This window comes from Equus caballus, chromosome 27 (genome assembly GCF_041296265.1).
Source record: "Equus caballus isolate H_3958 breed thoroughbred chromosome 27, TB-T2T, whole genome shotgun sequence".
Lineage (NCBI taxonomy): Eukaryota > Metazoa > Chordata > Mammalia > Perissodactyla > Equidae > Equus > Equus caballus.
Window position 1 is genome coordinate 29,765,959 of NC_091710.1, and position 17,957 is coordinate 29,783,915.

Consider the following 17,957-nt stretch of genomic DNA (forward strand, 5'->3'; position numbering starts at 1 on the left):
GATCATTAGAAGCCCAAAGGTCAGAGATCAGACATTGCTACATTATCCAGGAATAAACTCTGACAGACGAAAGAGAGTAGAGGCAGCCAAGAGAAGCACCTACAAAGATATAAAAACTGAATTATAACCCAGATGTCTCCTTTCTTGGTCTAACGTCACTAAGTTGTATCTAGATGTAGACATGTTTTCCTCATGCAAGCCTTTCGTGCCCAAGTCCAGACACACAACAAGAACTGTACTCCTTGAAGTAAAATCCAAAAAGGCAGAAGGACCTGGAGAAAAACATCAGAGCAGAAAACAAGAATAGCTGAAATTTGGATGCAGAAGGGGTTCTGATTAGTAGAAGGAGCAGCCAGCAGTTATGTCATTCTGGTTAGTAAACTTTGACGAGCTTATTTTCCTTACCTGAAGACACATATGCTGTTTCAGTTGAGGCTGGCATGCCAGTAAAGATCTCTGCAAAAAAAAAGGTGATAGGTGATTACGATGTATAATCAGGAGGCCAAGGGTCAGTTCCACAGCCTGCCTTCAAACCAAAAATGAGTGTGAAGGAAGGAAGTATTGCAAGGGGGTGACGAAAGTCCAGGTTTATCCACACAGAGAGCAAGAAATACAAAACAAGACTGTCCAGATAAGTAGTTCCTCTTTCTGGGCAAAGAGCATAAGATGAGCTATTCTAGAATAATTGAGAAGAATTCTCTGCCCCCATTGGGGTCCGTGAGGGAGAATATATGGCAATATATTGGAGAATGGAAGAGCTGTGGGCTCTTCCTCAGAAAGAAAGGCAGAAATAGCAGAACTAAGAGAAATCAAAGCTGTGGTCAAAATTTTTAAATTACAGATCTTTGGAGAATTACATTTTTGTTCAAAAACAAATGCAATCCCAAGCTGGGATTGATGAAAACCATCAAGTTCCAGCATCGAACTCTACATAATATTGCCAGTGGTGATCAAGATGGGTGCCCTATCATATGATAGATATTTCAGCTGCTCAGGGCAGGACATGGAGTAAGTAGGCAGCTTCCACCTCAATGAAATGAAGAATGAACCTGCACACTTCTAGACACACCATTATCATGGGAACTGTGATGGTCTTGTTCAAACTTTGACTTGCTTCCTTACTGCCTTTATGATGGGATAAAGGATGATTACATTGTCTAATTCTGTATTCAATCAGTCCTTCTGACAAGGGTTTCAGTTGTTAAAATCTAATATTTTCAGGAAGGCATAGTTTTCCAAAGCATGAAAAGATGTAGAGATGCAATGACGAATATCATTCAACCTTCACTGTGCATATAATTATTATCGAATGATTTAATAGTATTTACCACTTACTAACCAAGACAAAAAGATAGTTGAATCTGTTGTGATATACAACAAAAGTTACTAGATTCTACTAAAATCCTAAGTAGGTCATATACGCTATCATTTTAAGTTTGAATTATTAGCCTGTTAATCATGGAGTTAAAAATGTTCATGATCAGTGTAATCATCTTTAAATATAGATATGACCATCTAGGGTTTCCATGATAGGACTAGTTTTGCAGGTAAGAGGAATTAATTTAAGTCGCAATATTTCTTCAACCTCAGAGACTTCTTCAGGGATAAAAGGTTTTGTGGAATTGCAAGAAAAGGAAAATGGCATGTAAGATTCAGCAGGGATGTTTAAGAATAAGCATCACGTTAAATATGAATATATAAAGATCATAAATATAGCTTTAGTAAGAGCAAATGTATCTTTCTTGTGCAAATTTTAGTATGGACGGTCCTCTCTAATCAAGCATTAGGAGGACAAACCATTCAAAGTATGAGATTATTATCAAGCCACCAAAATTGCCTACATCGGCTCTTAAAAACACTAAAAATGGGACAAAGTGAAAGGAATCAGTATGTGAGGGTGTATGATGTCCTTTGCATTGTCTCAAAGCAGCAGACATGAAAGAGGATATTCTGAGTTGGTAATGTGGCGATATTTGCTTCTGAAGCATCTACAACTAGCTTTCTTGATTTGGGCTGTAGAAAATGGAACTGTTGTTTTTTGGGAAAAATTTCATCTGAGAGAAAGATTTTTATCAAAGATCCACAGCATTTGACTTTCTCTATGAAGACCTAGAAGAAGATGCATGTTTCCAAGGCAAGTGCCCACATTAGGAGAGATGCTTCCTCACTCTGTCCTTCAGGACCCATCAATGACGTGACAGCCAGACTGAAGTAGCAAGCTCAGGGTCACAAGAATTGGGCAAAAGTGCCAATCCCAGCATGAGTATCAAGACTCTTTTCAAATTTACTTTTGACAAACTAAGTAGTTGGCCACTGTGACCTTCCAAGAAAAAAAATCAGAGCTTTCCTAGCTCAGCATAAAAGATCTCAGATTAGAGGAAAGGTTAACCATAACATTTCCTTTTTTAATTGAATGTTAGATAAAAATACCAGAACAGGAGGTTACTACAAAGATGTAGTACAGAGACAATTTAAAATAACCTCTTCCTAAAATTAGATATTCATGTTGGAGAACATAAAAACATCTTTAATGGTTATGGTTCCAAATAAAAACCTTGTGAATTATCTTGGGGGAAATACAAGATCAGAAGTTTATACTTCTATACTAAAAGAATCTTGCTAATAAAAAAAGTTAGTCTTTTTGATTAAAACCACTCAGCAAGTATTTTTATGCTTATTTTGGGTAGAATTCATAGATTTAGAAAACAACCTTTTGTGATAAGTGTAACTGAAAATAATTTTATGTTATTATTAAAGATTTTTTAAAAATTAAGTCCTGCAATCCCCTTGATGTTTATTTAAGCAACATATTTTTCCCACAGTAATTTGGTATATTAAATTTGTTCATTTATAAAGGACATCCCCTTTATTAGTGCAAATTAATGAGGATTTAGAATCATTAGGAGCTGAACACAGCTAAGCAACTCAAGCTGAGGACGCAAGTAAACATAGGAACATTAGTGTACTCGAAATGTTTGAATGCTTTTTGAATAAATAGAATCTGACCTCAAGAAAAAGTTGCAGTATCTGAAAAATAACACCTTCTTGAAAGGAATTTTTCTAATTATCATGTATGCATGATTTTTTTGAGATTTCACCATTAGCACAATATACTAAATATAACTATTTAGCAAAATATACATATACGTATATACAAACACATATAAGAGGTGTCTGTGTGTATTTAGACATCCAATTATGTGACTCTGTTATTCTAAAATTACAGGTCATTATTGTGCATACAAAAAATTGATCAAGTCATTGTTTTAAAGATTTAAAATGGGCACACTTGTTTATGAGCACTGGCAGATGGCTTCAGGAACATCTTCGAGTGTCTAAATTCTTGCTCATAATGAGTGCTTACTCTTAAGCAACTGAGAAATTTTGAAATTAGCAAATGGTGTAGAGACACGATGAATACTATGCATTGAAATATGACTCTACTCCACTCATATTGCTCTTGCTTATAGCCTTCATGGGAATCCTATGTAATACAACATACATGGAGACTGCTATGCAAATTATAAAACCTATTTCACATGCTTCACAGTATAACTATAGGTTGTTCACCAATACCATGGCATTCCCACACCACTGTCAGTTTGGGAGAGGGGGTGAGGCCAAGCCTGTTACCCACATGAGCCAATTTTTTAAAGGGCCAATTGCTTTATTTGTCAAATTTTGTGGAAATAATATTTTTCTGCTCATCTTAAATGAAACAGCTATTTTATTGCTATGAGCCCAATTGCTCCTATGGGAAATTGAATCTCACTCAAATAATTTTTCTTCTCATTAAAAAAAGAAAACCTAGGAGAAGATGTGATTGATTAGCTATATATTCTCCTGTACTAATGTTTTAAAAGACTGCTGTACTTAATTAATTTGAAAACCAGTTAGATCTACTATTCTCTTCTCTAATCTGATGTGCAGGAGTTTTTATGGAGCTTGTTAGCTAAGAGGTAATTGATAAATTAGGGCTTCCTATATAAAGACCAAGCCAAATAAAATACAAATAAAAATGAACACATAGTGTATGATCCTTGTAAGCATGGTGTATGGGACCTTTTAAACTGCCATATGTGAATTCATAAAAGGAACCCACCCGTAATCCATCATGGAATGATACTGCCTACGAGATCCTTCTTTATATGAAAACTCAACTGGACCGTATTAGACTTGCATAGTCCCAGAAGCAGTTAGCAGATTGCACAGGCTTATATCTGCCTACTGTATGAGAAATTCTTTTTTTTCCAAATAAGGTAGGGATTAAAAGGCATTGGAGAAGGTAGAAGACATATAAATTTCTAAAATATATCCTAAAAATGATTGGCTATATGTCCATTCTTTTCTAAGTTTCTGAAAATAGTGGAAATACGATCATTGTTTCACTCAAGTACAGGATTCAAGGGGAATTTCTTAGTATTTTTATCATTTATATCTAGTTACTAATGTAGGTAGATCTAAACAGTAACTTTCAATGCAAAAAGTTCATAATATTGGATGGAAGACTTAGACCTTAAGATCTAAGCTAATTTTATTCTAACAGTTAAATAGGTCTTAATGGGATTAAAAACAGTGTCAAATAGCAAGGTCATCCTGCTACACTTTTCATTTTTTTCTGGGGTGAAAAGTCTCCCATGCGTGGCTCCACCTAACTTCTGCCATCCCTCTTAGAATCTTACACCAAAATATATTCTAAATATCTTAGTGCAAAGAAGGCACTTGTGTGAGAATTTCAGTAAATCGCAAGGAATCCTTTGCTTAGGATAATTAGCTCTAAGCAACGTACCAGGATCTTTCATCAAGGCACCTGTATAGAAATTATCAAACCATACTTGTGTACTTGCTGGAGAAAAATGGGAGAGATGAGTGACACAGGACAAAATTAACAAAATGACTAATATTTCGTAGAAAACATAAATTAAAGTCTCGAGGGGAGTTCTACACACTATAATATTTTGACAATATATTCTAATTTTTAAGCCTTTTTTTTCCTATGACTCCCAAGGAAGAAAGAAATTCTTGAGAATTCCACTCTCTCAGCCCAAGTTAACAGTAAATACAGATTTAGGAAGGATGGTTTGGCTGCGTGGCAGTTTATAACCACAGCAGAGTGTTGTTTTTCTCTCTGAAAGAGTGTTTCTGTGCACCTTTGCCCAGATTCCTAGGGAGACAGGGATGCGACAACACAAAGGGAGTGCATCTGAGTCTCAAAGAGATCAGCACAGGAGCTGAAACTTCCTTGAGAACGAGCCTTGATCTGAATATAGCAAATTCACAGATAGCAATGGAAGAGGGTAAAGGATCAGAATGATTACATATTTTCCTTTTAGTTACACTACAGCTAAGCCCCTGAGGTGTAGGGAGAAAAGACTCTCCCAATATGCAGAGCTCACTGGCCTTGTCTATCATGGTGCCTGCCAAGCCACAGGCTCTGATGAGCAGCACAGCCCACTCACAGCCTCTGAAGAGAGGGGCGTTTCTAGGCAGCCTTGTTTCTGGCTTCGCTCTCCGGAGTTGAGCCCATGGTGGGCACCTGACCAGAAGGCAATTGAGCGGTAAGCTCTCTAGTTCTTTCTATGTGGTCTGACACAATAAGCTCTGCCAATCAGATTCTTGCTATGGGGAATTTGATTTGGGACCTAAGGAAACAATCATACAGTAGGAACTGCAACTGAAAGAATGCCTTGAAAAGAGCCAGGCAGAAGAATGTGGCCAAGTGGGATCATAATCTGGTCAAACTTTGGAGTTATAAAGGAGCATAGTTGAGAGCAGGAGAGGTGAGAGGATATAAGAAATTGTAGAAGAGTCAAGAAAGTATCTGAGGCACATTAAAAGCAGAGACAGTAGAAAGAAGAGCCACAAACTCCCATTGCTTCTTTTCTCAGAGATGCCCTGGGTACAATTTTCTCTTTGAGGTCCAGTATAATGAAGTTCTAGTTCTTCTCTCTGGAATTCCTCTCTCTTTCTGCCTCACACCATTCCTTCAGTTTCTGTTCTTCACAAACCAAAGAATCTTATCTTACACATTCGCCAACACAGTCATGTACAGAGTGAGCTGTACTCGACCAGGAATTACAGACACCTGGGTTCACGGCCCCTTTTGCTACTATACCTTGTGATCCCGAATATGCCTGGTTTAAGACACATTCTAAATCTTCATTTCTTTTTAAATACAAAGAGAGGGTTCGATAAGGGTAAACTATTTCTAACATTCTAAGAAGAAAATAGAGACAAGACACCTTGCCGTGTAATTGAGATTCTTCATTCTCCTGCTTTAGATGTTTTAAATAAGGCAGTAAGAACCCATTTCCTAAAGAATTTTAGTTGGATGTTTAAGAATGACTTCCTTGCAATATTCCATGAACTTTTCTTTATCCTTTCAGGTCAAAAGGATTCATTATCAAAAACATCCCTGCTTTCATTTCTCTACACTATAGTTGGTTAATGCCATATACCTTAACTCGAGATCAATTCTTTTTTTTTTTTTTTTTTTTTTTAAAGATTTTATTTTTTTCCTTTTTCTCCCCAAAGCCCCCCGGTACATAGTTGTGTATTCTTCGTTGTGGGTTCTTCTAGTTGTGGCATGTGGGACGCTGCCTCAGCGTGGTCTGATGAGCAGTGCCATGTTCGCGCCCAGGATTCGAACTAACGAAACACTGGGCCGCCTGCAGCGGAGCGCGCGAACTTAACCACTCAGCCACGGGGCCAGCCCCTCGAGATCAATTCTTGAATGAGTTAATAGGGAAAAATGAATTTGATGTCTCTCCTATGAAATTAATGTGAAAAGCCATATTATCAAACTTTCGGCACTCTAAAATTAATAAAAAAAGGAACCCTATGGGTTTTTGCCAGGAATAATATAGTGGTAAATAATTCACTACTTAATCTCGTAAATCTGAAAACATAGAATAATCAATACAATACTACTGTAAGCACTCAGTGAGACCATGAAACTTACTCTGACTTTATTTTCCTGGGACTTTACAGTATGCATAGCTACACAAATCTAATCCAAGTGTCAAAATCATAATTCAAAAGCATTTACCACGGGGAGACCCAGTGAACCAAGCCAGCGACAAACCGAGAACAAGCTAACATGGTACAATAGAAAGAAAAGAATAAGCCACTGAAATTAATTTTTAAATGTGTGTTTCAAGTATCATCCTATAAAATTCCATGTGGGGTAAAATAACACTAGCAAAATACTACTGCTTAACCTGTGCTGATTTAAAAGTAAAGTGCTATTACATTTATTCATATAAATTTTCAATAGCTTTTACATTTTAAATGACAAACACAGCTCCTAAAAATAGTAATGCAAACTGCGGCTCACCTTTGTCCCTTCCTCTCTGTGGAGGGAGGATTTAAAAAGAAAGTGATGAATGTTGATTTACAATGCAATAGAGCAGGTCATCAGGAAGGCCAGAGAAGACTAGGAATTAACCTGTATTTTCCCAACCCTGTTTCATATTTTTATCTCACTTCCTTCTCCCTATCCCATTAAGTCAACTGACACAAACTACGTCAGTCTCCTATGGAGTTAACCCTTCCAGTTACTTTTCCTCTTCTCTTGCTGGCTTAGCTTTTTTACTTTATCACTTTAAGAGATCAGGCCTTTGCAGTAGACACTCTTTCTCATCTACCTGGAAGCAGTGCCACCTGACTTGGTTTTAGAACAGACGACAGGGCTTGTGAAGTCAGCAGTTAAGTGCTGCAATTCAAAAGGGAAAAGGAGCACCAAAGGTTTTGAAGTCACATTTTACTATTTCAAGACATTCAAACACTCACAGCTAGCTCATCAGCAGCTTCTATAGATGGCTCCATCAAGCTGTGGAGTACTGGGATATCGAACAGAGAGCCGCCAGCTGTGGTTCCTTTACTTTCCTCAGAAAACCTCAGAGAAGCTGTCAGAGGGCAGGTGGCACCTTCTGCCTCCAAGTCATTCATTTGTTTAACAAATACCCTCTGGTGCTGTTCTCAGGGAAAACAGAAGCTGAAGCCTTTGCATAGCAGGAAACGCTTTGTCTCTAAGACTCTCCTAATTTCAGAATAGGCCTAAAAAAAGTGATCAGCCTAACTTCCTACAACCTAGAGCCAGATGTATTAATAACACATATAAGAACATAAAAATTTCTAGGACTGTCAGAATTGTATTCTGTTTACACACATACACATACAACATACATATACTCCTACATGATATACATACATGTGTAAATATATACGATATACATATATTCTGTATATATACACGTATTTTGTATATAAATACACGTATATACATATACACATATTCTGTTTCTGACAGAGCCAAAGATTTGACTGCCCTTCCCTGGCTAACTTAAAGGGAGGTATAACTTCTTCCTTTTAGCAACCCATCCTGTCTCTGCCATTCACGACCTTATTCAAATCCTTAAAAAAAAAAATCTATTTCAGGTCTATACCACCTCACAGAGTGAAAAGCTCTATGGAGGACATACGAGATACTTGAAATTTGTGGTTTTCCTTCCATGTTTTTTATTTGTTCACAATGAGATTTAACACACGGATTTATTCAAGTCTTACCACACATCTTGATTCCTCTGCTGACAGATTGAGGAATAGAATGCAGTTGGTATCTCTTACCATTGGAATCCACAATGGTGATATTGGCAGAGGCACTGTCATTTCCCAATTTGCTGATCACTTTGCACATGTATTCTCCAGAATCAGTCACTGATGCTTTGTTAATGCGAAGTTCTGACTTCCTATAAGATCAGGACCAAAGTAGTGTAAGTATGTTTCACAGAAATACAATGATCATTAAAATATATTTCTCTGTAGTTTCAGAGTTCTCAAACTCCCCCTCCCTACTCATACAAACCATGTTAAAACATAAGTTACTGGTACACAGATGTATGATTTTACCAAGAATAGAAGTGAGATACATCACATTTAAGTTACACCATGGACATAGTCTTAATTTTATCACCCAGATCAGAAATTTAAAGGAATTCTTCTCTAACTTTTCTTTTCATTCCTCTACCATCACCACTAACCACACTATGCCTCATATTTTTTTTGAAGCCAATTAGTAAATTTTCTTTCCTCTCTAGATCAAAATGTCACCAGTCACTAGGGTTTAGGAAGATCAAAAAGTGTAAAATCATTTCTTACAAATCTGGTAAGGACAGACACTTAATGAAGGCTAGAATAGATTAGAATGCTCTTCACTTCTTTTCTCAGTGGACTAACACCAGGAATTATGTTAATTTTGAAGAAGAGGATTTAACACTTCTCAAAGAAAGGGAATTTGGCTTTCTTTAAGAAGATTCTCATTGCTAGGAGCATAGTACCACACAAATGGTTCTTAATATTGAAACAAATATTCATGCAACAATAGCACACACTTTTATAAAAACTCCGCATAGTACACCAGTATCTGACACTGTTTCTGAGCATGGGCAGCATTGTGATTTGCATCTGTCTATGCTTTACTCCGGCACATAGCCTATAACCTAAGCAGTATTTAACAACCCAGAACTACTGGGATTGGCTCAGCATTTACTAAAGCCTTTTTAAAGCATCCTTTTATGCCATAGCCTGGTCCTGACTGCCTGGCTCTTGGAGGAGGACAACAGAGAGAAAAGGAGGCAGGAAGCAAAGGCAGTACTCAGAATTCTATGCAAACCTCCCATAAATTACACTTTTCTAGTTTTCTTAGTGAATTTTCCAGTCTTCTTGTCATATAATATTACTCATCAAGTTAGACTGACTGTTCCAAATTTAATTTCTACTGTTCTCCTCCAGTCTATCGAATTGGACCACCCACCCAGCTCCACATGTAAGCTGTATGGCCTTCGACCTTGGTGCTTTTAGTCCCTCCTAGAATGAGGGACCCATATTTCTACCCATCAACATATGAGCTGACCTTTAAGGATCATCTCAAGCGCCAATTCCTTCATCAAGCTTTTCATGATCATGTAGCTGGAGCTGCTCTCTCCTTTGTCTAAATTATGATAGCGTTGAGTCCCTCTCCCATGATCCTCACAGTTCTTACAGCATGTTTTATCTCTCAAGCTTGGACATACACTTTGGAGGGGCAGTCCATAATTTAAACTTGTTGGTATCCTCAAAGAATATACATCACTGCTTTCCCCTGGGTGCATCCTCAATCATTATTGGGTGAATGAGTGAATAAATGAAGAAAATATTTGGATGTTCCCACCTAAGCTCTCTGCAGGACCTAATGCTTCTAATGTTGGCTGCAGGAAAGGAGGATGCAGTATGAAGAGGGCAGAGACAGCTGGAGGTGGTCCAGACCAAGGGCAGCAACAGTCAAACCAACAAGTGGATTGAAAAATGAAATACATTAGTTGTGACTCAAAACAAAACATAACAAAGGGTGCTATGCTCAAAAAAGTTTAGAAGACATTAGGTTAAACAAAAACAGGCTTTATTTTTTTTAATCCTATAGGATTTCTCAAAGTCTTTAATATGCCAATGTACCTTCCAAGAGGAGAATATATTATTTAGTTTCTCTCAAACCTATTGACCATGGAGTTCCTGTCATTCATATGGCATATCTGTTAATATTTCCTGAAAATAATGGTCTACAGAACAAAGTTGATGAAAAGTGCACCTAATACAACAACAGCCTTGTTTATCAATGGACCACCAAGGGCTATTTATATAGGGATATTCATATATTAATCAGAGAGGTTATTCATAGAAAACTTTCCCTGAAGTATATCTCTATAAACCAAAATAGATAATTTTGATGGCAAGCATCTTGGCAAGTAGAGATTATCCCCTGTCAATTTCTGTTAACTTTTAAGCCTGGTTTTAGAGTATTCAAATCTAGCATTTTTTAAGAATTATGAGCTATTTATACATTTTCTCCAGACATAACGTTTCCTTCATGACAGACACCTATGAAGTACAGTGAGAAACAATGGGATAACTACTACAGTAAGCTTGTCCAGCCCAAAATAGCACAATTAGCTGAATGTATTTTCAAGTATGACCATGGAACCATGGAACCAGGTATGACATGGATAGCTCAACTATGAAGAATGTCAGGATGGGGAATAATATTCTGGTTTTCAACACAGAAGAAAAAGTGAATTCCTAAAATAAGAAAATAGTAACTTTTCTTGCTAAGCCTGAAAATTCTGAGATAAGATTATTACAACAACAGCCCAAGAATGTACAACACCTCAACATTATTATAATTCTAGGAACACCACTTCTTTCCTATTTATATAAATCTAGGAACACTCCTTGATATACAAGGAGTTCTTTCTTGACCCTGTGCCATTAATATTTTAACTATTGAACTGGATCAAACTATAAGAAACAAGGTAATCAAATTTACAGTTAACATAATGTTAAAGGGTTAGTTCTTTCTTTCTTTCTTCTTTTTTTTTTTTGAGGAAGATTAGCCCTGAGCTAACACCTGCTGACAATCCTCCTCTTTTAGCTGAGGAAGACTGGCCCTGAGCTAACATCTGGGCCCACCTTCCTCCACTTTATATGTGGGACGCCTACCACAGTGTGGCTTGCCAAGTGGTGCCATGTCTCCACCCAGGATCCAAACCAGCGAACCCAGGGCCGCTGAAGTGGAACGTGTTAACTTAACCGCTGCACCACCAGGCCGCCCCAAACAGCTAGTTCTTAAATCAAAATTCTCTTAACAGACTTGGGCAGTGTTTCCTGGAATACTATCCCAAGAAATGTTAATAAATGTTATGCTTCAAAAAGAGAGAGAACAAAAAAAAAAAAATTTTCTGTGCTCAAATAAACGTTGCATTAAACAAAATTAAATAGCTTTCTCTAAAACAGTACTTCTCAGTTGTTTTGATAGAAATATGTATTGGGAATTTCTAAGGCAGGCAGAACATGTGACTAAGGAATCCTTTCTGAGGAGAATGCCCTTGGGAATTCCGGTACTGAACATCAATGGGCCAAGACCAAGATTCAATTTCATCAAGATAAGCATAACAAATACATTCAGCTTCAAAAATCAGTAGCAGAAATACAGGCTGGGAGAGATGTGCATTGACAACAATATATAAGGAAAAAAGGATTTCAATTAGCCATGCATTTAACATCATTCCATTTTAAACAACTATTTAAAAAAGAAAAAAAAGAAACGCACTTGTGGCAAAATTAATATTAAAACAGAGCATAAATTAAATTGGATAAAAATCTCAATATACTGTTCACAGGCTAGATCACATGTAGAATATTGAATTATGCTTTGAAGTGGCATTTGATGAAAAACATCAATAAGTAGAGGACTTTAGAAGAGGATGATCAGAATTGAATAGGGCCTAGAAATCTTATCACTAGAGAAGATTCTGTCAAAGGAACAAAGGTCCCACTGGCAGGCAGCTATGAACAAGATATGGCTAGCTATTTAAATACATTTCGTGGTTGTCATCTGGAAAAGGAAATTATTTGGGGAGGCTTTCGAAGGTAAAATTACATCTTACAGGAAAAAGAAGGCACATTTTGAATAATATTCTAAGGAAGAACTTTCTGAGCATTCAGAATTGGATAGGGCCTCTTGTCAAAGAGTTAGGGTTTCTCCTTGGAAAGATTCAAGTCTGGAGAACCACCTGTCAAGCATACTCTTAACAAGAATATCTCTACGCAAAGAAAGATTAAATTAGATCAGTGGTTTCAACTATTTTAGCAAAAAAAAAAAAATCCAGTTTTAAAATGTAAGCTTAAATCAGAGCGTCATATTTAAAAACATCATAAAGAGAGAAAGTATTTAAGTCAAAGTGGTTGGCAACCCTTTCTGCAATTCAATGGAAACTTAAGATTCTCCAGGGACACAATAGGGAAAGCACTTATCTAGACGCACATTAGGGCCCCTTTGAACTCTAACGATAGTTTTAACTATGAGATTCCTCAATCTTTGGGTCCTAGAGTAGGAATGGGAAGTAGAATATAGAAATGGACAACCCATTCTTGAAAATTATGTACAGTCATGTGTCAGTTAACGATGGGGATACGTTCTGAGAAATGCATCATTAGGCACTTTCATCATCGTGCAAATTTCATAGAGCATACTTACACGAACCTAGAAGATATAGCCTACTACACACCTAGGCTATATGGTACCAATATTATGGGACAACTATCGTATATGCGGTGCATCATTGACGGAAATGTCGTTAGGTGGCACATAAATGTATTGCAACAATTTGGGGCTTTGATAAGTATGGATACAATAGTCTCACTTTACTCTCTTCAATAGGCTACCACACACTGTCCATAGGAAGGAAGTTAACTTGGAAAAACTACTGAATCCTTTCCAGTCATAAAATTAACTTTCAGATCTTTAATCAATAAGTTATCTTGGGAATCTGGGAGAGACTGACGTTTTGTTTGGTAGATTTTCATTTTCTAAAATTATTAAAAGAGTTAATTCATGTAAAGTGTTTAAAACAATGCTTGAAATACAGCAAACTCCCAATAAGTGTTAGCTATGATTATAATTACATTCTACATTCCTGCAATATTTAATTTTTACAATAAGCATGCATAACTTTTGGAATAAGAAAAAAATAATACAATGTAAAAATAAATTAATACAAACTGATTTATAAATGAAAGTTCTAAATTTCTTTTTCATTTTTTATATCAAAAAGCAAACTGTTCTTTCAACATGTGCTGACAAAATGGATTTCAGGTTCCAATAGCTACTATCTCGTTTTTCTTACTTAGCTGGATTCTTCCACCATAGTTTACAGACCAAGGCAACTTAAATGTATATAGAGGAGATCTCCTCAGTTTATATATTCCATTCCTCTGATCTCTAAGGAATCACATAGGAACTCCGTGTGTGTGTGTGTGTGTGTGTTCAACACGGCTTCAGGTACTGTCAAACTGCTAACACTGAGAAGGGCAAAGCAGGAGGAGAGGCACCTCATAGGCAATGATTACATTCTACAAAACCAGAAACTGCATGAAATGCCTCGCATAAACCATATGAAATAGGCACTGGGCAGTCCCATGTTATATCTAAGGAATCCAAGATTTTCTTACTTATAAAGTTAAAACGACCTGCCAGAGCTGCTCAGCTAATAAGAGAAGGGAATGTGTATAAACTTTTTATATTATAGAGCAAAAAAAAAAACACTCTGCAACAAATGATAATAGGAGAAATAATTCTTCAAATTTTTTTTGACTTTGACCAAACCAATTAGAGTCCATTTTAAACAAAAGTAAAATATGTAAGAGCAGAAATGAAGAGCTGAGACAAAATTAAGGGCATCCAAAAGTATGTGCCACACACAAAAAATAGGAAGTGAGCCTTTAGTCAGGCCAGTAGAAGAGATATTTAAATGAGGCCAATGTGACAGCCCCAAATACCAATCTGTCACACACCAAGCTCTTGAACCAGTTTTCTTGATCAGAATCATCCGCCAAGCAAAGGAAACAAGAACAAAGCATAAGCAGACACACAGCACCAGGGCAGTTTCCATTTCTTTTAATTGGTCCCACACACTGCTTAGCCAAATAAAACAAACAGAGGCTCAAGTGCAAATTCAAAATCATAGGAAGAACATGGAGTAATGTAGTTCCTTAGTGGGAGCAGGGGGAGAGAGGGGACAAGACTTTATAAAATAATAGAAATACCATATTGGTGTGAAATCTTTTCATAACATTAAGGGATTAAAGGGGAATTCTGGCTGCTATGAACAATAGAGATTATAAAATGGGAAAAAGAAACCTAGACTAAAGAATGGAACGGAGTCAATGTTTTACTTTAAATAAAGACAATCCCAGGGAAATTCTAAACCTAACACTAAAATTCACCTCTGCTTGGGGATCACAGTCTAAGATCAACTTTACCGCTTCTCGGTCTTTTGGCTACGATCAAATATAGTAAGATAAAGTTTACGTCAAGTAACCACTGCAAATCATTAACATTTAGAATATCTCCGTAATTAAAAGTTATGAATGAGTAGATGAAACTGAAAAATAAGAATTTTTTTATTAAAGATTTTACCCTAAGCTTAACCATATTCCAAGCCATTGTTGGGACTTGACTGTATACAAGGTGTCAGATCTATTTCAATTCCAAGTATTACTATTCAGTAACATTAGCTTTACAGGAAGAAACTTAACTTCCTTCATTCCCAGGATATTAATTTTTTTAAATAGGAATACTAATAATAGTGTTCATTCTCCTATTTATAGGATAAGTTGAAATAATAGAGCACCTTGCAAATGTTAATTAAATTTAGATGCATTTTGATCCTTTAACCTTAAAAAAGGTTGACGACACTATTTTTTTTAAAAGATACAATTCAGAAATGACCAAATATCAAATTGTGACCTTTGATATGCTGATCACTTACCAAGTAAGTGCCCACTTTACACAAAGTGTCCTTATTTTCAGAAGATCAAATATGTTCAATGTTTTGCAAGATGAATTTACAGTCACATATCTTGAATAAAATGTCTTTTTTTTCCCCAATGAACTCTTTCCAGCAAGGCTATTGTTTAAAAGAAGTAATTTCTGAATATTGGCTTTTCCGGTATAATGGGACTTTATTAATATGTGGACAGTGCTCTTAGCTGTCTGGACCTATAAGCCAATATAAAAATGCTTTTCTGAATACTAATAATACTTTTATATGTCATCCAAGCCATGTAACAAATTACCTCTTTAAAGAGGCAGGGACTCTTTCAAAACCATGTTCATTTGAGGCTGCTCACTTTTTTTGGTTCCTTTTTTTCCACCTTATGTACCCAACTTCATTTGCTTCTCTCCAGGCTTCCTCAGACTAAATACTTGCAGTCTGCAGATGCTTTGTTCTGTTCCTTCAGCCTACACAAACCTCTCCTCCCTCCCTTCCTCCTCCAGTTCTTTCTAGAAAGCCTCCTTTGTCCCTGACTGGGTCCCTTCTTCCATCTGTGTTAGCTTCTTTCCACAGCACCCCATGATCATCAAGATCGTAGAATTTAAAACTGAGGATTGTACTGTTTACATCTCTCTCCCCCCTCGACCAAGCCTCTTGAGACTAGGGAGCATGTCTTATTCATCTCTGTGAACCCAGCATCTAGCACAGGGCTTGCTACACAGCCGCTTGTCCAACCAAGGGCAAAATTTCCCATCCACTCCCCACTGGCCTTTTTACGGCCCTACAAACAGAACCTGCTACTGACTGTGATTTCTGCTCCTTCCGTATAACTGCCCATCCCACCTCACCCACCCAGCCAGAGTGATTCTCTCCCCTCAGCAGAGTCAAATCCTCCTCCCAGTGACTCCTGAGGCTCTCAGGGTCTCACCATCTTCTCAATTTCCATGGCACTTAGCATCAGTAACCTACAATTTAGCACTTAGTTTCACTGTATGTATGACATGCTGCATCATACATTAGGGATATCTCCTTAATTAAATCTTGACCTACAATAAAGTAGAATTGACCTCAATATAAATAGCAGTTTTCTAAAAGACCACTATTTGCAAAAAGATGGGCTGTTTAAAAGTCCTGAAGCTCCCCAGCCCAAAGAGTGTTTCAAGCACATGATTGCAGGAATTCCTATGTTTTATATAAGGCTGAACCAGATAATCTCTATACTTATGACCCCCTGGGTTTGAGATAACATCCCATGCCTCTTCCATTTCTCCACATTCCCAGCAGAAAGTCTCTCGTGGGCACTTAAACATTATTGATATCATTTGACAGCGACATAGAAATAAACAAGACATTACCTTGCATGTGCAGATAACAGAGTTTCTTACTAACTTGTCTAATTGATGAAACACAAAACCAACACCAAAACCTATTCAATCCAATATCTAAAAGTATTTTTTCTTGTTAAACTTCTCTATAAGAATCGTATCACTTTTTTAATTCACTCTATCTCCTTCCCTACCCACACACACACATTATTAAACATATACGCTATCCTTTTTTTTTGTTTTTGCTTAGGAAGATTTGCCCTGAGCTGATATCTGTTGCTAATCTTTCTCTATTTTGTATGTGGGTCACCACCACTGCATGGCTGACAAGTGGTATAGGACCGCACCCGGGATCCAAACCCACGAATCCAGGTTGCTGAAGTGGAGCACACTGAACTTAACCACTATGCCACAGGGCTGGCCCTTATGCTACCCGTTTTTAAAGAAGGAATGAGGTATTAAGGAACAAGAAATAGATTTGTGTTCCAGCTTAGTTTCTTACTAGTTGTGTGATTCAGGCAAAGTATAACATTGTTTTGACCCTTAATCTGTTAATCTGCGAAATTAGATAATCACCATGTACACTCCATCTGTCTTTCCTACCTATGGGATTGTTGCAAAAAATAAACAAACAAGATTATGTATAAAAACACCAAGTCACTTTACAATATTATTTTTTGTATCTTTGAAGTACCACCTGCTGCAGAAAGTGAGACCCACTCTTCCCCTCACGCTGTCTTATACTTCCAAATTAAGAGATCTTGCTGACACAATCAGTAACAAGAATAAGCAGGGTAGATAGTAAAACCATGGAAACAAGGGAAAAAATCCCTAATTATAGTTATCATAGCAATTAAACACTTTGGTAAGATTAAATTAAATTTCCATTATAATCACTTTGCTTTCTCTTGCTCATGAGTGTGTGACAGCTTTTTGGCAGACGTCCTATAAAATCAAAGTACAAGAGGAGATTCTTTCATTGTTTCTTCCATATACCTGGGATTCCACTGGAATCCTCTGAAGTGTGAGTAAACAAAATGTAAGCTTTGAGCTTGGAACCACTATTATATATATCACATTGATTAAAGGAATGTTTACAAGCAAAAGTCCAAAATATTTATCTCTTCCCTCATTTAAAAATGCCATCAGTGTTAGAAGAAAAATTTCTTCAATGAAGAGGGTAGGGATAACAAAGGAGCATCATTTCAGAGTTGGGATATAGTTTAATAGAATTGTCAGTTGAAAACCCTTATTAGGTATAATT

At 36.9% G+C, this 17,957-nt stretch overlaps 1 protein-coding gene across 7 annotated transcripts in view; it reads right to left on the reverse strand.

Annotated features, from left to right (window-relative positions):
• NRG1 (neuregulin 1) overlaps window positions 1-17,957 on the reverse strand; it is a 218,988-nt gene that overhangs the window by 154,821 nt on the left and 46,210 nt on the right. For 5 of the 7 annotated variants that reach the window (XM_070253506.1, XM_070253505.1, XM_070253501.1 and 2 more), the window contains exons 3-4: window positions 8,629-8,750; window positions 406-456 (exon numbers count right to left, since the gene is read on the reverse strand). In XM_070253506.1, coding sequence (XP_070109607.1) covers window positions 406-456; window positions 8,629-8,750 — 173 coding nt within the window. The remainder of the gene's footprint in view (window positions 1-405; window positions 457-8,628; window positions 8,751-17,957) is intronic. The other 2 variants (XM_070253502.1, XM_070253503.1) reach the window with 1 other exon arrangement.